General features: G+C 40.8%; 2 protein-coding genes across 4 annotated transcripts; one reads left to right on the top strand and one right to left on the bottom strand.

The window, feature by feature from the left end:
* Nucleotides 1-2,284: 2,284 nt before the first annotated feature.
* On the bottom strand, nucleotides 2,285-15,084 carry tfap2a (transcription factor AP-2 alpha). 3 transcript variants are annotated; one of them, XM_053342430.1, is made up of 7 exons: nucleotides 15,052-15,084; nucleotides 10,201-10,620; nucleotides 8,913-8,964; nucleotides 7,083-7,308; nucleotides 5,976-6,094; nucleotides 4,013-4,154; nucleotides 2,285-2,573 (listed from the first exon to the last, which is right to left on the bottom strand). In XM_053342430.1, exons 1-7 carry the CDS (start codon nucleotides 15,082-15,084, stop codon nucleotides 2,285-2,287), a joined length of 1,281 nt encoding a protein of 426 aa, XP_053198405.1. The 3 variants fall into 3 exon arrangements, with proteins under 3 accessions (XP_053198405.1, XP_053198404.1, XP_053198406.1); XM_053342429.1 differs by lacking the exon at nucleotides 15,052-15,084 and adding an exon at nucleotides 13,208-13,258; XM_053342431.1 differs by lacking the exon at nucleotides 15,052-15,084 and adding an exon at nucleotides 11,149-11,175.
* A 3,287-nt stretch (nucleotides 15,085-18,371) lies between these two features.
* On the top strand, nucleotides 18,372-20,147 carry tmem14ca (transmembrane protein 14Ca). The gene is made up of 5 exons (XM_053342446.1): nucleotides 18,372-18,439; nucleotides 18,902-18,986; nucleotides 19,479-19,580; nucleotides 19,694-19,781; nucleotides 19,906-20,147. The coding sequence occupies exons 2-5, from the start codon at nucleotides 18,911-18,913 to the stop codon at nucleotides 19,961-19,963; spliced, it is 324 nt and encodes a 107-aa protein (XP_053198421.1). The 5' UTR covers nucleotides 18,372-18,439; nucleotides 18,902-18,910; the 3' UTR covers nucleotides 19,964-20,147.
* The last annotated feature ends 331 nt before the right edge of the window (nucleotides 20,148-20,478 follow it).

The following is a 20,478-nucleotide window of genomic DNA, read 5'->3' as shown; positions in this document are numbered from 1 at the left end:
GAGGAAGGGGGGGGGGGGGGTCGCCCAGTGCTCTATCTCTCCCAGTGTTACAATATTTTAAACTGCATGGTTACCAGACAGTGAAATAGGGAAAGCAAGAAACAATACCAAGATGCATATATATATCACCAGGCTGATTCATGCTCCAGACGAGATTGATTCCGAGCTATAGGTGCCACGCCATCAATATACAATCAAAGTCAACTCAAATGTTATGCAACGGCCTGCTCTCTGCAGCTCTGCACGCAAAAATAAAGCAAAGGCCAGCATCACATTTTGCTATTACAGCCAGCGTGATAGCCACATTTATAGACTCACTCAGCCAAACAAAATGAGACTAAATACCAGTTAGGGGTGGGGGGGTGGGGGGGGGGAAATTCGTTATGAAAGTATTATATCAGGAAATAAACATAAAAAAAACAAGCATACTGAGCGTTGATTGTTCATTGATTACACTGAGAGGCAAACAACATAACAAATATTTGATGCATGTCTTTGAATAAAGCTCCAGCACAGAATAAACGGATGGAGGGTGGAGAGGGAGGGGGGGTAAGAGAGAGACAGAGAGAGAGAGAGAGGGGGGGGGGGGTGCCAAATATAGCCTATAACAACCAAACATTGCACACCAGGCCCATATACATCTCAGAGGGTTTTAGCTGGAGGGGTGGCGCTGCACACTTCAAACGTGAATATATCCATTGTTGTGAGCCATTTGGCCTGCATAAGATCCTGTGCTCTGAACTAGGGAGTTTAAAGTAAGATTTTTTTTTTTTTATTATACTTGAGGGAAACAATGAGTTCAGCTTCTTATTGCAAGGAGCAATCGTCAGGGGAGACTTAAACTCAATTACTGTAGCCGTTCAGAATGGGAAAAAAAAATACCAAGACCAAAAAGAGAAGAAGGGAAAAAAAACACCCGGGCGTATCAAGCAGTGAATAAAAAATTAAAAGATATGAATAAAAATCGAGATGAAGCGTATCAAATATTTATTTTTTTTCTGGGCAACAAAGGACTATAATACATTGACAGGCATGGGAACTATTGCCAGCACATGTCTATACAATACAGCTAAAACCGCCTCCAATTTTGGACATTATCGGACATAACAAGATATCAGGTGGTCCCAAAAAATGTTTTTTGAATGTCTTCGAACATTTAAAAAAAGACAATATTTCCATTTATTGCTTTTATGGTGCTTCAAGGAGAGAACAAGAGGTGAAACGTATTCTGATTGGCACAACACATAAAAGCTTGTATAAAAACGAAAATAGAAACACAAAAAAAAAAAAAAAAAAAAAAAAAAACAGTTCTCCTCAGGGTCTCACTTAGATGATCCGTCTCAAATAAAAAAACTGAGTAGGGATGATATATATAGAGAGAAATGGAAGTTTATTTCTATTAAATTTGTTCACTTGCTTCAATGTCGCCTCAACATGCTACAAGAGGGCTGAATTGAAATATCCCAGAGAAATAAAAAATACCCCAAACTTCTGTTTTTCTAAGAACCATAAAATCACATGAAGAACTAACCGAATATTCAAACCCACTAAAACAGGAGGCACCAGATAAATAAAAAAAAAGAAGTTTCAACAGACGCACCATATTTACAATTCCCATTAAATTACACATAAATAAATATATACATACATGAACACTGATTCCCTTATATAACCGTGAATCGTGTTGAAATTCAAAAAGTTCAAGTTGGTCGCTTGGAGAGAGAAGAGTGAGAGTCTACAACTGAAGTCATGACATGGAGCTCTGTGGATTTTCTCTTTGTTTTTCAAGTTTATTATTCACAATACTGATAAGAATTCGTCCTCTTTTAGCTTCGTTTTTGTCACAATCGTAAAATTGAGATATAGAGGGGTCGCTGGATTTCAGTCCATTCGTTGCAGCTCATAAAAAATAAGGGGAGTACATAAAAAGTCCTCTGGCTGAGGCAATACACCTTTTCCTCGCCCTGCAGCTGTTCCTCTGCAGCTTTTTTTCTTTTCTCTTTTTTTTTTTAAAATAACATTTCATATGGTTCAGGTGTTGGAAGAAGAAGAAGAAGATTCTTGCGTCGTTTTCCCCCGTGAATCCAAAGTGGGATGTAAAAACAAAACATGTAAAACCGCGCAAGATCAGGAAGTGGCACGTTTAACTTTATCAATAGTATTTATAAGGTATTTATAATATTTATATTGGATGGGTGGGGGCCCTGGCGAGGCGGAGGGGTGTAGGTTGGTGTAGCAGAAGGGCCCTGGGGTTTTAGCCCTCGGTGAAGGTGGGATGGAAACATCACTTTCTGTGCTTCTCGTCTTTGTCTCCGCCTTTAGTGCCGTTATCTGAGTGACTGTTGGGGTTGTTGTTGAGGTACATTTTGTCCATGGCTTTGATAGCCTCGGTCAGATAGTTCTGCAGGGCCGTGACTGCCGCGCACAGTGCCGGGGTCCCGAAACCATGCGAGATTAGACTGAAGTGGGTCAAACAGCTCTGGATTCCCGGTTCAAGAATGGGCTGCGGCCGTGAGTTTCCCAGCGGCGAGCGGTCCTGGGACAGAAGATCTGTGAACTCTTTGCAGACTTGCCTAAAAAAGAAAAGGGAGCCAGGTGTTACTTTAATGATCAAACATCGGATAATATTGCATTGCATCATATAGAAATACATTCAAATACTACTACTACAAATGTAAATATTAAAATCAGTGAGTGATGCTGGGCGGTGGTGTGTAAATTCAAGTTTTGCTTAAAGAGAGTAAAAAGCCACCTGTCACACAGGTAAGATAAGCGCACATGCAATGCAACTGGTTTCAGTATTCTTGGTTGTCTGAGACTGCATTTCATATTTGCTTTGTTTCCAGAAATGAAAAAAATATCCTGAAGCTATACGAACAGGTGGAAATAAATCTCTCAGCTCAGTGGCAGGATTAAAATAATAATACTACTACTAATAATAATAATAGAATGTTAAGAGAGAACATGAGTCCAAATGACTTTTTGATGTAAAACGAGCATGTCTGCAGTGTCAACTTTAAACCCCCCCCAGTCGCTCATGATCAAATCGCAAACACCAAATAATAAAATAATAGACACCAAACATTAATGCTTTCATCACTTTAAAAGTGTGTAATTTACATCTTACTTACATGAAGTGCTCTGAATTGAAGTACAATATTTTTCAAACGTGAGAAAATTGTGTTCCACCATGAAAAGGTGAGTTAACTTTCCATTTCATGGTGTTGCGCCATAACACCCAGAAAGCCAGTAATAAGCGGTTATAGCTGACAGCTGTTTGATTATAGCGGCTCGTCATCAATATTAAATGCAGGGCTCTTTGTCCCCATGCCTTGTAAGGAATTCCCATGTTTCAGTTAACGTATAATAAAAATAACCAACACCAATGGCAGCGCTGGATGAGGACCAGCTATGAGTCAGTGTCACTGAAATCACAGGCCAAAACTAAAATGCAGCTGCGCGTGGATGGGTCACTAACACACTAAACAGCAGTGCATACAAATACTTCATTATCATTTATAATATTAGATTGAAGCACTTGATTCAATAAAAACAGGAAGTAAAGCGTCTGAATGAAATCCACGATAAACATGTCGAGTAACATTTGAGCAAAAAAAAAAAAAAAAAAAAAGAAAAAAAAGAAAAGAAGAAGAAGAAGGGAGGGGGTAACTGACTAATCTGATTGGCCAATGGCATTAGTGGACTGATATGGATATAAGTAATGTAGACGACATATTTAGTCATGATCACACAGATGACATGTGGTATAAATATTGAATTTGTTAATAGACTAAGAAAATATGATGGATGTATTTTCTATTTTAATAAAGCGTGTGTGTGTGTGTGTGTGTGTGTGTGTGTGTGTGTGTGTGTGTGTGTGTGTGTGTGTGTGTGATAAGACACACGTACACATACACACACACACACACACACACACACACACACACACACACACTGGCACAGACGGGGATGCATTTGGTGTGACACAGTGAAATGTGATAATAGCACTTACTTCGTGGCCAATAGCATGTTTTTTCTTTGGACTTGTTCGTTTGGGTCGGAATGCTGACGGTTTACATATTCAGCTACTGCCTTGGCTGGAAACTCGGTCTCGCATACATAACCAAAATCCCTGGCAAGATGTACCGCTTCGCCTGTGAAAGAGAGGAAGAGAAGGAGAAAAAAAAAGAGGTTGAATGTGTTTGCTTATTAAATATGGTTACATCAAATACAGAGCAGTTCACACTCCCTGCTAGGCCAACACATGATTAATCTCATCCGAGCACGAGCGTCCACTGTTTATCCATTCAGACAGCAGGGTTATGGCACCTGTACCTTCCAAACAACATTAATAATGATGATAATAACAATAACAGACAACAAATAATAATACTAACAACAACAGCCCTGCGAGTTGTCAATACATGTCCACCTCCTGAAATCCTCCATACCGTGAGAATGTTAAATATGGAGGAGGAACAATAACTGGATTTGAAATATAGACGGAGCGTCATGCTTAACACCATGTCATTGATTACCAATGCCTGCGCATGATTGAAAGTCCAGCAGATCACAGTGGCATGGGGAAGCAATTTTAAAGGGCTATGTCTAAATCTCACTTTCACTTTACATACTTCAGCTATGAGAATTGCAAGTTTCATTCCGAGTCTGAGCTCCTGTCTCTTGTTGGTTGAATTTTTTTTTTCTCCCAAGTCTTTGGTTTTAATTTCCTGAAGCAGTTGAGTTTTTACTGCGGGGCTTCCTGCCCATAAGCCTCTGCTCCGGAAGAACGCATGCGCCAATTAGCATCAAAGCTCAAGTCCAGTAAACTCGTTTCCATAAAATGGAGCGGATCACAAACAATGACAGCACTTCAAGAAAACGCAGTGTCCCTTCACTAAATAACCGGCTGCCTAACCCTCCTCACCCCCCACCACCCCTCTTCCACCCTCCCCTCCTTCTCCATCCACCCCCCCCCCCCCCCCCCCCCCCCCCCCCCCACACACGTGCCACCACCCCCTTATTACCCAGAATCATACATTTCTCCAGGCTCATTACAATACAGCACCAAATTTCTACGAAGCACAATGAATATTGCATTCGGTCCTCGTCTGCAATAATGATTAACAGGGACCAATGAACCATCGCAGGCTTTCACCTTTGGAAACCCACAGTACACCAAATACCACTGCACTGAATAATAAGGTTAAACTTTGCAGGCAAAATGGATTTATCCACTGGCGAAAAAAAGGCATCTTTTTAACGCGCCATAATTGACTAATTTATTCTTTAATAGGCCCAAAACGTATATATAGCTCCCCATAGGTCAGCGTCATGCCATTTGCAATACCACAAAAATCTTCAGTGAAAACCAACGCATGAGAAGCTAACAAATGAATTAAAGCACCATTAAAAAATCAGCCCCTGCGCTGCCATATCGAGGCTATGGTATTGCTCTTTGAAACAATGCAGGGTTAATAAATCAATCGACTTTTCATCCATGAGGTGAAACAGCTCGGCGGCACCCAATAAACAAGCAGCACTCAATAATTAACTGGACTTCAACACAAATTCATCCTGTGTATGAACTAGGCCAGCCGTGGACCTGCAAGTGTGCTCCTGAAAGCGAAGGCCAACGCTGCAAAGCCACTAGAATTACCAGCACCATTCTCTCTCTCTCTCTCTCTCTCTCTCTCTCTCTCTCTCTGCGTGTGTGTGCGTGTATGTGTGTGTATGTATGTGTGTGTGTGTGTGTGTATCTCCACACACACATAGACACACACATCCTTCATGCTTTATTACTTGCGAGGCAAAGTCGGTCCACATTACACGGATGAGCGCATATGCTGATTTCCAACACAGAGAAAGAGAGAGAGAGAGAGAGAGAGAGGAGGAAAAAAAACCCTGTTTGCAAGCACCTGATATCGCGGGAGCAACAAGAGTGGGAACGTGATTTAAAAATGCACCCGACTTACCTTCCACTAGTGACGTCAGCAAGGTGACGTTGGCTGCCTTGCGTCTGCCCGCAGGTAGATTCAAGCCGATTTTATCCAACTTCTCCCTTAAGGATCTTCCTCCGTTCTTAGATTTGGCCCTGTGACAATAAAACAAAGCAGAATTTCATTGTGGTGTTGTTCATGTGTAGGAATTTCTCTGAGTGGGCTGATGTATGAAGAAGAAGAAGAAGGAGAAGAAGAAGAAGAAGAAGACGAAGAAGAAGAAGATTTTTTTTAAAGGTGCTGCACACCAAATAGAGCTTGTGCAAATATCCCAAATAAATAAATTGAAGGAGAGGTTAACTGTGGTTTCCAGGCAATTAACCAGCAAAAAGCCACTGTCAAACCAGCATTACTTTTTGTGACTTTTTCTACTTTTTTTTTTGTCAGCCAGTAAATGTGGTCTAACTCTTTAACACTAATTAAAGGGTGGGTTGACTGATTGTGGCTGGATTTGCCCTCCACCACATCCCTGATACAAACTATAAATAATAGCAAAAGAGCCGTGGCGTTTCTACCATCAGACAAATACTTTACAAAATGAATAAATAAAGCCCTGCTTAATAGGCAGCCCTATAACTGGCTGCGTGTCTGCAGCACTTCACTAGACAGTTCACTGGAGACCAATGTTTTCATGTGTAATGCCTTCACTGGGCCTATAGAGCTGCGGTTGAAACAGACTAGGCCTACATTAATTTGAGAGAGAGAGAGAGAGAGAGAGAGAGAGAGAGAGAGAGAGAGAGAGAGAGAGAGAGAGAGAGAGAGAGAGAGAGAGAGAGAGAGAGAGAGAGAGAGATCCAGTGCGCTAGGGAAGTTAATATGGAATTTAACAGACCCCTCCTGCTTTAAATGCAGGAGCTAGGTGTCATGGTTGGTCGATTTTAATTATTCTTGGTACAGAGGAGAGAGAGAGAGAGAGGAGGAGGAGTAAGACAGAGAGAGAGGGAGAGAGAGAGAGAAACTAAAGGAATGGATTGATAGAGTGAGAGAGTTCATACACACGCACAGACACACGAACACACAGGTATACAGAAAGCAGAGATTTCTTTTTTTTTTTTTTTTTTGCAGCCTTTCAGTCAGACTCACCTCCTCAGCACCCCGCCCAGCAGAGAAGCGTTGAGGCACTCGGGCGGCGAGAGGCGTCTCTGCACCTCCGCCACAGTGACCTTGTACTTTGATGTGGAGCTGAGCAGGGACAGGCGACCCGGAACTGAGCAGAACACCTCGTTGGGGTTTACCACCCCTCCAAAAAGACCGTCCTTATTTATGGGGATGGCGGAGACGTTGTTGTTCTTGGATAAAGACACTGGACCTAGCAAGGGGACGGGGTGGTGGTAGTAGGATGGAGAGAGGGATGAGATGGAGGGGTTGAGACAGAGAGAGAGAGAGACTGTGCTCAGTGAATTCCATGCAATGAAGAGCCTTAAATAAATGAGAAGGAGGGGGTGATTTAGGCCCCGGATTTAGAGTTTAGCACCACATGCGTATACTTTTACTCTTTTAGCAACCTGGACATGCACAGAGAAGAGACTAACAAAGGCCTATACATAGCAGTAATAACAATAATCATGATAATAACAACAATAATTATAATTGTGTTGCAAGGCTATTAGAAATAATTGTTCAGAGACACATGTGAAATGCACTGATTATTTTTTAGTCATTCTTTTATATGTATGGATCTCAGGCACAGACAGCGAGGAGGATCTCTCCAGCATCATAAGCGCTCAATCAGCCTATTTTTTTTGCTCTGGTCGCGCCATGGATCGACTGTGCGCAAAGCAACCACACCAACCCACAGATATCCCCTCTACCTATTTTGACACAACATAACAAAACACCGTTGCCCGTGTGTGATTTCACACCGGGAGGGTGGGAGAAAGGAGGGGATGGGGATGGGGAGGAGGAGAGGTGGAGGAGAGGGGGGGGGGGGGTTACTCAACGCATACTAGGCTTTACACCGTTTTGGTGTGCAGTAACCGGAGACAAAGGGGACTGTGCGCCTTTGGATAGATCACTTGTGACATTAATGGCTCAGGGGAGCCTAATAGAGACAATAGGAGTTAAACGAACTCTTGAGATTACTAATATAAGAAGCCAATTATCATGTTGATGCGCAGATAGACAGACTGAAATAAAAAAGAAAGAAAGAACAGAGGACAAAAAAAGAAATAGAGAAAAATCGCTCTATATCTTATGTGGTGAGCTCTAATTTGACCTGACATAACGCTTTTAAACGTGACCATAAAAAAGGCCTCCCGTGTTGTATCATAAACAAGATGAATCAGGCTGGATTTCTGACAGCAAATAAATAAATAAATAAAAATACTGATACTACTAATCAGACAACCATCAATAAAGAGCTCTAAATACGAGATGGATATTAAGATAGATTAAAAACTGGTGTCATATATTTTTTTTTCTAAGCCGAATTTTGATTCCCTGTGTAAATGACAGACTATCATCCTGCACAGGGGGCAGGCCTGTGCTCCATCCAGCGGTACCAACTTCCATTTTAGATCTGACCATGCAGCGTGATTGCAGCTATTGGCTTCCACCAGTGAAGTGCCAGGATCGTCTATAGGGCCCTGTATCTTTGACCATCAATACCACGGGCCTACAAAGCCCACCAGCTCTACTCATCTCCCCGCTGCTCTGAAACGCTGACAGTAAATTCCATCAGCGAGAAAAAAGGTGCAGCCAGTTTGATGCACTTGGAAACCATGTAATGAAAAATAGGCTACTGCGTATTAGGATCAGTCAGGCATTACCGCATTGCATCGAGTTCTCTCGAGCAGAATGGTGAATGGTGTGTGTGTGTGTGTGTGTGTGTGTGTGTGTGTGTGTGTGTGTGTAGCCTAGTAGTGTGTGCAGCTTTACAGAAACATGCATGATATCTCGGAGGAAATTGCTTACCTTTTTTAATTACAGTCTGGTCGGGGACGTGAATTCCTTGATCCTCAACAGACTGTGACACAAACGCAAAAAAAAACGGACAATTTTAGCACAAAGGCAAAAAAAAAATTAAAAATGAAAATAGCAGCCTGTGTAAGTGAATTCACCTCATAACACTGTGCACGAACAAAGCCTGGCACAATTAGCGGCTACAATCACCCCAACATGGAGGCTCTCGAGGCCCATACCTGTTATTATTATCCATACGTCTTTTTCAGCGGGTTACACTGATGGACGCTTTTACACTAGATCACAAAACTCAGACTTAAATAACTAAGCTGTGTCGCCCCATAATCCTGACCTAATTTCGCCCTCAGATTGGCTCTACTCACAAGGAAACTTCTAATCTAGATTGGATAGTAATTACGGCAGCGCAGCCTATTAAAGGCCTATGAACTAATTAGAGGATTATTGGTGTTTGTTTCTGATGAAAAACGGGGAGGAATACTCTCAATAAGAATGATGGTTATTGACATTTTTAGCATTCATTTATCATGCATCTTTAGTAATCGCAGCTGTTCTCCTAAACTCAACCCACCAAACTCAATTCACTCCTTAGTGTGCATGCAGTGTTATTATTCGCTAAGAAAGGCAAAGCTTCTTCTTCTTCTTTTTTTTTTTCTCCCCCAGAGAAATCAAATAAAGTCAGAGAACATGGAGGGAAGCTTGTCGGCGTATAATGTGTTTTATCTATTTCACTGAATTGGATTCACTTATATTGAACATAATCCCATTGAATTAAACTAACAGCGTTTAAAAATTGATATGATTTAAAAACTATATTTTATAAATCGAACTAAGGATGCAAAATTGTGCTGGTGTTATTTAAAATAATCTTGACATACTGGGAAATGTTTTTTGTAATGCTATTTTTTTTCCCCAGGCAGTAGAAATAGCTGTATTAACTGCAACCCGAGCCATACAGCGTACAATCAGGACACATTTATCAATACAATAATAATGACAATTAAACGCAATAATATAATACTAACATTAATAGTAATTATGAACTACAGTACGTTGCTACAAATTATTCTAATAATTATATAGGCTACAATATAAATAAATAAATAAATAAAGAAGCAACACCACCACCATCACTATTATTAATAATAACAGTTATAATTAAAAAATAAATATAGTGTTAACCCTGGGCCTACAATTAGGAGCTAATTACAGCAACATTACACACTTCCTTTATAAACCAGTAAAGCCACAGAAAGAGAAAACCAGGTGAAAGCTGCCTTACCTGAACATCTTCTAAAGAGTGAGGTATTCCATGGATAGGGATAGAGTCCGACAGTCCCGTGTCAAGGCCGTGGCCGGACGGTAGGAGCACCTCCCTGCGGTACTCCCGGCACAGCTGGTGGGGCAGGCTGCGGTGCTGGTGCAGCAGGCCGCTGTCCTGACCCTGTCTCTGGCCCGGCCAGCCCGGGTGCTGCGGCTGCGGTTGGGCGTGCAGGGAGTTGAGGGAGTACGGGTCGTTGACGTGCGAGTAAGGGTCCTGAGACTGCGGATAGATGGGCTGATAGGGCGGGGGGAAGTACGGGGGCTGGAAGTCCGAGTTCGGTGTGTGGGAGAGCGGAGGGGCGCTCGTGTAGGGACTCTGGCCCACGCCGCCCAGCTGAGGTAGCCTGGCTGTCCCATTGCTGGTGCCGTCATGGCGGTCCTATAGCAGGGGAGGAGAGACAGAAAAGTGTGTTTTAGCCCAAAAACATTTTTCAAACACATGACTGTAAAATAATGTAGTTTCTCTCTTTGTTCAAACTGCTGAATGCTGCGGGCTTAAGCTGGGGCATTTTCAAATATGGCCTGAGTGGATGACAGGAATTAGACCAAGTGTGGTATCTATATTGAATTCATGTCATTGCTTCTGAAATGTATTTTAAACAATATACACATCCATTACACACGACGAACACTTCTATTTGATGTTGTTTTTTGTTTTTGTTTTAAAAGTAAGATATGGAAAATCTGCAAAAAAGTAAATGATGAAATTAAACATCGAATTTCGGACGTGAATATACCTTTAAATAAACAAGTGAAGCTTGCTGTTTTTCAACATTATTCCAAGATGCTCCACAGTTTTAAAGCATGCAAACTTAGGAAAACATTATTCAGCGAAGGAAACAAAATTCTGTTTTGAAAACAAAATTTTTTTTCAAGTATCTGACACGGTGAGCCTCCAGCAACTTACCATCGCGGAAAAACTGTGCACTAACATCTGAAAGGATTTTTTTGGTGCGACTCAAAAGAAAAGAGTAATCAGTTCAAAAAAAGACTGCGAGCGTTTTGGGGGGCGAGCAAGTGGAATTTACAAGCAAAACCAAAGAAAAAAAAATGTTTAGTCCCCCGAAAAAAAGACTCTTCTCTCCTGCAAGATCACGATGGCCCCGGCGATCAGATATGTGCCACAGTAGCAGGACGATAATCCATCAGAAATAATTGGTTAGATCCCCGCTGCCCTTCATCTGGGTCTAAAAATGCAGATATTCGGTGTTGCTGGCGGATTTGGGTTGAAAAGTTTCTCTTGGTAACCCTCTTTCTCCCTGTTCTCCTGGCTTTTATCACAGTGCTGCCGTCCCCTCGCTTGAGCTCATATTAGCAAAAGAGCCGCTTCTTCGTCTCCCTCTTGGACTCCTAATAGAACGCATTCATGACTATTAATATTACAGGAATACTTAATAATAAGGAAAGAATGGTCGGAAATCGGGCGTGAAGCGGAGGACGCAACTCAAGGCAGGAGTCTGCGCTTAAATGACGTCCATTGAAAGGAGGAATCAGTATATCTAATCAGAGATGGGGAGAGAGAGAGAGGGAGAGAGAGAAAGAGGGAGTGAGAGAGTGAGGAGGGAGTGGAGAGAGAGAGAGAAAAAGAGGGACATTCACTCGCGTCTGACGAATCAGAGAGAGAGGGAGGAGGGGGGGGGGGGCATTTTAAAAGGGTCCCAGGGCCAAAGCGCAAAAGTGAAAGAAAGATATAGGAATGAAGGGAGGTGGACCATAGACAGGGGAAGAAGAAGGTATGGAAGGAAACAATGTGCACCTCTGAACTGGGTAAAAATCCAGCAGACGACGCTATGGGCATTCCGACCAGCTCATTTCTACAGCTCGCCCCTTTGTTTTCCACCTCAGACTCCGACAACGAGCTGTCCTCCATGGAGCTCCGAATGAATCCACGGGTTTCCTCCTCGACTCCAAAAACCCAAAGCCACACCGGCTAACTTTTAACTTTGACCCGGAGAGACGGAGAAAAATGAATTCCCAAAGTCTATGATAGGGCCGCTCGGATCCGGCGCTCCAACCAACTTTTACGCGCGACTACAAGAGCTCCCCTTCCTGTCTAATCACGCATTAAAAACATTTACGTAACACTGGTTTTGGGAATGGATTTCGATAGCAAATTTTAACATTTGAATCGATACCAAAGGGTAAACATTTGACTGTAGATGTTTTTAAAAAATCAGCACAACATGAACGCGGAGGTGCAAAGCTTTTGTTTTCCTGCTCCCCGGCCGTCTCTATCCTCTCAGGACGCGGCTCAAAACACGTTCGACTGGCTTCTCCACTCCTAAACAAGTCCCTGATATTACTGCCAAACTTTGTCTATGCTCATAACAACAATCACTCAGTGTATGCACTCCACACATACAACACACACACGCAAAAAAAATCTAACGGCTCCAATTGCAGATATATTAAAAGTGAAGGGTAAATGTCATGCCATTTAAGCACTGAATAAAGCAGGCTGTGTGAGCGTTACATCTGCCATTTAAGTCAAAATATTTGTTTTCAATTAAATTGGTGGTAAGTGTGTATTATTATTTTACTATGCTCAAGTGTCATTTAATATGTGGATATATTTTTTAAATGTTAATTTTAAATATGACAATATTTTTAAAATTACTGGTGTAATTTTAGACATGCAACTATTACATTCCAAAAAATGCTGCTATTGCCATATTTATTACTATTATTATTACTAGTATTATTATTATTTTTATTATTATTATTATTAATATTATTATAAATATTATTATTATTAACCCTCCATAAATACAGAAATAAGTACAGCCTACTATATTAATGAACAAAGATAATTTTATCCTGCACTGGATTTAAATGTGCTCACTAACAGCTGTCAAAAGAATGACATATTTGGATCAAAACAATACAACACATCCCTAAAATAATTAGCAATACATTTCTTAAAAATTAAATAAAACTCAAATTAATCCAAAAAATGAGCCCCTTACCTCGCAATCTTCATATTTAATGTTATCAGTTAATTTCCAAAGCATTTTCATGGGTTGTTGAGGTGGATATTGAGTATAGGTATCGCCTTAGCCTTGTTTTCACTCAGTGAATTGTGCTCCCCGCTCAGAAAAACTACTTTTATTGAAGCTGTGGGTTTGCTGTCTGTCTTGCGCTCTGAGGTCTCCCTCTAATGGTGGAAGTGAAGGGCTGGAGCAGCTCTGTAATAACACTGGCACAGGGCCTCATTAGCATATCAACAGCCGTTTGATTCCCCCCCATCTGCTCACACAACACCAATGGACAGCGCACAGGTAAAAACTAAAGCAGCAAGACGCTACACATGCTTATTATTTCTACTGTTCAGTGAGGTGTGTATGTGTGTGTGTATGTGAGTGTGTGTGTGTTGAGGGGAGGGTATAGTCATGCATGGGGACCTGCATGCACCTGGGACAGTTTCTAGTGTAATTTCATATGTCTTTTCGAAGCAAAAGAGGCGCACATCAGACTCCAGAAATGCTATTTTAACGATATAGTTGTATTTTATATGATAACTAAATCTATTTGCTCTGAGGTAACTTTTTGGTAGAAGTGTACTGTCTCATCCCTCCACAATCACTGTCTCACTGATTAGTTTCCCAGGAGCTGATGTTAAAACAGCATGTCTATGCAAATAGCACCCTGTCACACACTTTGTTGTTAACCTTGATTTTTTTTTTCTTCTTCTACTTCCAAACTGTTATTTTAATCCCATTGAGAGTGGAGACCTTGAGAGGCTATTCTTTCAATGTTATGTTAAAAAGGTGAGCCATTCGAAGCGGCTCTACAGGTCCATTGAGTACCTGTAAAAGCGCAGGGTTTGGGGGGAATGTAAATAATTAACACAACAACATGGCCTTGTTTCATTTGAATGAGCGGCTAAGGGAGCCCGGCTCTGCACTGTCGCCGGCCGAGTCTTCACCTCAGCAGGTCGTGGGTCAGCAGACAGGTCGCCAGCTCTTTAAGGCGTTGGCTCCCTCTCGTTTAAAACCTGGATTACCATTTTTGGTGGAGTACCTTTTTACAAGCAGTTGTTATTAATGAGAGTTGGAGCGATGATACTGGCTGACAATGACAGCATGCGAGTGTCTTTCTGGAGATGTGGCCTGGTTGTCTGTGGTGGGGATTTAAACGGTGAAACTAAAGTGTTTTGTTTCAGTAAAGATCTCGGATCGTCTCTTAAATCCTCCACACACAAAAAAAAACAAACAAGGCCAGGTTTTTAGTTAAATTACAGACAATTTACACTACAGGACCCAGTATACAGGACCCAGTAGAAAGTCTATTATGGGATGCTTTGCAACTTATGAATTTAAACCAAATGTGGAACAGCTGTATAAACAGACCAAATGCATTTATGAAAAGTTACATTTGACTTCAACGACGCCTCGGACACCATTTAAAATACTGCATTTCGTCAATGCTCATGGCGTGTCTCTAATGTCTTTCCACACAATTCAAACCTATAAGAAAACACATTTACAGTGTATCTGAAATGCGCTTTGAATCCTTATAACCTACAAATATATTATGCCATCAACATCCTCAGTTTTACAGAGAAAAACAATGGGATGTGCAAGGCTACATCACCACAAACGAGGGTTTCCAAAATATCTACAACTTCTTTATATGACCTGTCTGGTAAACTCTATAGCTTTGTAGACTACACACGAGTACTGTAGCCTACCACCTCTCTTTGTAAAACATTTCACGGTTCTTGTGCAGCCTCATCTTTACAAGTCGACACTTTGACAGTTTTCATGGATTTTCACAGCCGTCTCTTTGTCTTAAAGTAAGCAGCACCTACCTGCCATTCCCCCATTTTGCCCATAATTGACATTCTTTGTCTTCTGCTGCCTTTGTTTTTGGTCGATCTCGTGCCGTGCTATCTCATTGAGCCTTCGGTTCCAAAGTAAACCTTTACTTTTTACCTGGACCGGATCGCCTCACCTGGACATAAAAACGGTGCGGGGCCACCTGGTGACGCATGCGCACTGCACCGGGTGTTGGCGAGAAAAGGAGACTCAAACTGGGAAAAAGTGAAATAGCCTTTTTGTCTGACTGTTGGATAGGCCTGTCATGCTTTGGTGTCTAATGAAAATTAAATAAGATAATAAAAAAATATTTAAAAAAAAATCTTTGCTTAATTTAATTATTTAAGGAAACTGTGATCCAATCACAGTCACTGCTACAAAGATATTATTTATTTATAGTTGCAAGAAAGTGTCAATTGAAGACATTTAACATAAAATCCACATTTGTAGTCATGATCTTCCTGCCTGAGGAGAATTTACATATAAGATTTCTCTCATTTATGAAAACGACCAAAGTGTACTGTGCACTTGCAAAGACAGGTAAGATGGCATGTGGGTTGAGACATCTTTTCATTCCTGGTGTAAAAAAAGAAGAAGAAAAGACAGATAATAATGAGTTATTAGAAATATGCCATAACTCATAAAATGAAGGAAAACGGAGCAATACAAAAAAATACTGTAAATGACATATGTTATATGTCTGTTTTCAAGTGACATAAAAGTAAAAGGGGCACTTTTGTGAACAAATTAACCTTTCCGCTCTTTTTTTCCTCCTCACAGGTTGGTGTTGGTAAAAAACATGAATTCTCACTGCAAATGAAACTGTGTCAAGTTAAAGAAAACTTGAAGGTTAACTGCCAACATCATTACTTCTACACAGAAAGCTACCCTGCTATTGTCAGGGTCATTATTTATTTATCCACTGTTTATTTCTAATACATACTTATGTAGACCCCCCGGGCCAAGAGCGAATGAGCGCTCTCTCCCGCGCACACGTACACGCACACAGAGAAGAGAGCAACACTTGCGCTCACATGGGTGATAATGGTCAAAGCTATAGTCCAAAACACCTTTTCTCCTTTTTTAGAAGTTCCTGACTGAGCACACACACATGCAGGCTGACTGCAAACGGGACGCACAGAGTTTCGGTGCACGTCGCTCATCCAGAAAGCAAAAAACATCTGCATGGATGACTCCCTCACACACTTAGATTCAACATAGTAATGTATGCACTGACAATACTGGACAAAGTTTTTACAGGTAAATATAAAATGTAGCATTTCCCCCCAATAAATATTTTCTAGTTGTGTGTTTTTGCAATTGCATAATTCCACACAGAATCTATAGATTTTTGTGGTGTTAATATTTAAAACAAGCCTTCATGTTTGACTTCAAAGGCGAACACATTTTAACTGCACACACAATACCTGCAGCTATATAGACCTTACCAGACCTGGACAAAGAAGAGGGGGGTTACGGGGGGGATCAGAAATATTGTTTGGGGCTCTGCGCACTAAGGGAGGAGTAAGTTTTAAAGCAGAGCTGTCTGAGAGTGGGTTACTCTCAGACAAGAGCGGGGTCCCTTTTGAATATCCAGCCTGTTTGTCTAGGGCTTGGTTTCAACCACTTCCACCATAGCACCGGGCCTCCGGCAACTTCCAGCTTCCTAAAACTGCTAGCTGTGTTTAATAGGCGTCGGCAACGGCTGCACCTCAGGCACTTTGTATTAAGACACAAAACCTGTTTTTATTATTATTATTATTATTATTATTATTATTAGGCCTATTATTATTATCATTATTATTATTATTATTATTATTATTGTTGTTGTTATTATTTACAGTTGCATTAGTTTTAGGTGGTAATGGCGTGAGTTTGTCTGTGTTTGTCCGTGTCCTTGTTTACAAAAATCACTGAGTCACAAACCGATCTTCATGCGTAATTAACGCGTCCTCCTCATTGCCAAAACTGTTGTGAGACGTTCCCCCCTCTCATTGTCTTTCCTCCTTTCCTCTTTGTTTTGAAATACTGCTCGGCGTTGGGAGTCATTCCTAAACCTCAAGTTGTTTTGAAGTTGGAAAATCATCTCAGAAAAGATGCTTTTTGGCCACAGACACGCTCCAGCTGGACTTGCCTGAATGGTGAAGACAGTAAATATCCCGTCACCAGCACTCAGGGTACAAAAGCCTCATGTACCTTCATGAAATTCATGAAATTGGTGTCTGTTGAGTGAGATGGTTTCAGGCCCATTGTGTAAAACACTGCTGCCCCAAGTAGATAAATTGTATTCTAGCGCCACCTTGCTTCGGGAGAAGGGAAAGGACACGCCGTTACTCGATTTAAGACAATATTGCAGGTAATTGAAACCAAATGAGAATGTGTGCGCAGTGAGCATTCCAGTGGGCCTAAGTGTGACTGCCAAACCGATGCCAGTCAAAAAAGCAGATGGTCATAAGGATCATGTGCCAAATAAGTGAAATATAAAATAGCATATCAACATTCGAGTCCAAATTTGGTCATATGTGAGATTTGTTTAAAACTTGACCAAAACTTAAATAGACGGCGTTCTTAACGCTTGGTTAAAGCCCTCTTGTTGAGCCAGATCCACCTGTCCTTCTTCATGAACTTTAATCACACTTCTCAGACTAAACCTGCTCACTTTCATGGAAAACGTCCAATAAATACTGAAAAACACACATGCCGAGACGATGCCTGAAATGTGATATTCTGTGTGGCTTCTTTTTTTCTGAATGTAAATCAGAATATATTTGAAATAGCGTTGAGAAAATTATTCAAGTCCTGTTTAAGCTTAAGGGATGTTGAGCCAGGTCACAATAACAACTTTAATTTATCCTTTGGTGCCATCTTGTGGTCGTAAAACATACAGGCGTCTGAGGACAATCAACACATATCTAGTGATGCAAGTATTTAATTTAACTGTTACTGTTATGTATGTCATAACACTGGAGTTAACATACTGTCATGTAGCCTACTGTTTTAATGTGCTCATGTTTTGTTGTTTTTTGGGGGCCTTTTTTATTTTTTATTTTGAGCTAATACGTTTAAAAACAAGCACACCTGTTTTGGTAAACCTACTGGATGATGATGCAAAGTTTTGAATAGATCCATCAGAAAAATGAGTATTGGAAATATGAGTAACCTCTGAAATGAATCAGACTGGGCTGAAGTTTTTTTTAAATAACGATTGCATTTTATCTCTTCAATTCCCGCCTGTTTTGAACGCAACACCTCGTTCCTATGAACTACATTTCCCATCGGGCACCTCGCGGCGTGTTATGTGTACCAATAAATTGTGGTCGACGGAGAACGGGTTGCTGCTGCTGTTTAGGCTACTGACAGAGGACAAACCGAAGAAGCAAGGTTGTACATATTTATGAGTTGGTCGTTTTTATATGAGACATTGGGGCTAATGCTACCTTTAATTTCCACATGTGTCACTAGCTTTAACATGAACCCTTTCTTTTAATACCCTCCATGTGTTAGAAGCTCTCTGATGCTAGTCTATGCTTGTGGTGCTCATGCTGGGGGCTCTGTGAAGCAGTTGGTCTTATCTATAGAGCCAGACACATAAATAGATAGCACTCTGTGGAGCCAAAATGCGACATTTAGTGTCCAAATCAGATGAGCGCTGCGGTGAGACTGCGAGACAATGTTTCAATATCTTGTGTTGGCTCAGCTAGTTTGTTGCAACAGCACTGTGTTGCAGCCTTCAGACGGCCCTTTTGGTTTTCTTGATGTAAGTCAACAGAGAGGTGTTTGAATTGAATAAAACTGTGCGCATTTAGTGTGTTACCTGACTGACCGTGCTGTGGCTCCTGACAGGTGTTCAACATGTCTGTGGACTGGGTAGGATATGGATACGCAGCCCTCGTCGCATCCGGGGGGGTGATGGGTTACGTGAAAGCAGGTAGGTGTTGTATTAAACATCAATCAGCTCTACATGCCCCGTTAAAGTCCCTAAAACGATAATGATACGATATTGATATCTGTTTGCTTGTTGGACGCACTTACATCATTGTATCTGTGGTGGTTACAGCTGCACTTACCTCCATTACTAATCTTTTTGTAGAATAAGGACGGTAAGGTCAGCCCGTAAGATTAACTTTTTGTCTTATTAATGGATTCATGGTCATTCATATTTTCACGCACTAAAATGAGATGAAATGTTATTGTTTAAATGTTAAATATTCTGTCTCCATTATATTTTTTTTCACAAGTGTATGATCACATTTGAAGACTCACTGCAAAAACTGTGTTTGTTTTATTTATATAAAAGAAAATTGACTGTATCAATATTTAATAATAATATAAATATATATTTGAAATGCCTAATATTTTTGTCTGCACCAAAAATCCAGTTCCAAATGCAGGTGTTGAACTGCTGTGTGGTTTCTTTCAGGCAGCGTCCCCTCCCTGGCTGCTGGTCTTCTCTTTGGGGGCCTCGCAGGTTTTGGTGCCTACCAGGTCTCCAATGACCCCAATAATATTTGGGTGTCCCTTGGTTAGTAAACTAAAATGTTTTTAGTGTGTACTCGGTAAGGAGTTTCTAAATTACAAAAGCATCTTGTATCAACCATCATTTGCTAATATTTTATACTACATGGTATCTTGCAGGAACATCAGGCAGTCTGGCTGCCGTCATGGGAAAAAGATTCTATGGATCCAGGAAGTTTATGCCAGCTGGCTTGGTGGCTGGAGCAAGGTATCCATATAACAATTAGTAGATCTTCTTTCTGTCATTAAGAGTCTAGAAAACATAATTTCCAGCAAGGTAGGGATTCATTTTATACTCTGTGAATAAAGTCTAATGTCTCCTTTTGTTTCAGTCTCCTGATGATTGGGAAGCTTAGTATGACGTTGCTCCAGAAACCCCAGGAGTCATAATGAAGATATCAACACATGAAAAATTGCAGTTTGCCTATTCTCTTGTGCAGATTTCATCCTCTTTTTCAGGAGTGCCCTGTCAAACATTTGTCCATTACTGCTGAACATCATTTTGTAAAAAAAAAAATAATAAGAAAAAATGAAGTGTATATCTGAGGACGAAATATAGTTTACATAATACAAATGGTGTCTTGTGTTTTTATGTAAACTTTTATATCTTTATTTGTATAAAATGTTTACAAAACATGCGGTTTATTCGTTGCATAATACAAAGAGGTATGCACTTATAGACAATATGTAGTATAAAGTAAGTAGTAACCATTCTGGCTGCTGTTACAGTGAAGATGTGTTTTGATGTAGCATGGTGAGTAAAAGTAAAGGGAATACAGTATTGCAAGACATGGTAATGATTTCTCATGAGGATTAAAACAATACTTGACAATAAAATATAGAGTAAAAAATAAAAAGCTATCCTACATGTAAATCCTAGTCAGAATATCCCAGCACTAACATAA

This window comes from Scomber japonicus, chromosome 21 (assembly GCF_027409825.1).
Source record: "Scomber japonicus isolate fScoJap1 chromosome 21, fScoJap1.pri, whole genome shotgun sequence".
In the NCBI taxonomy this organism is placed as follows: domain Eukaryota; kingdom Metazoa; phylum Chordata; class Actinopteri; order Scombriformes; family Scombridae; genus Scomber; species Scomber japonicus.
This window is presented reverse-complemented; position numbering and strand designations above follow the sequence as displayed.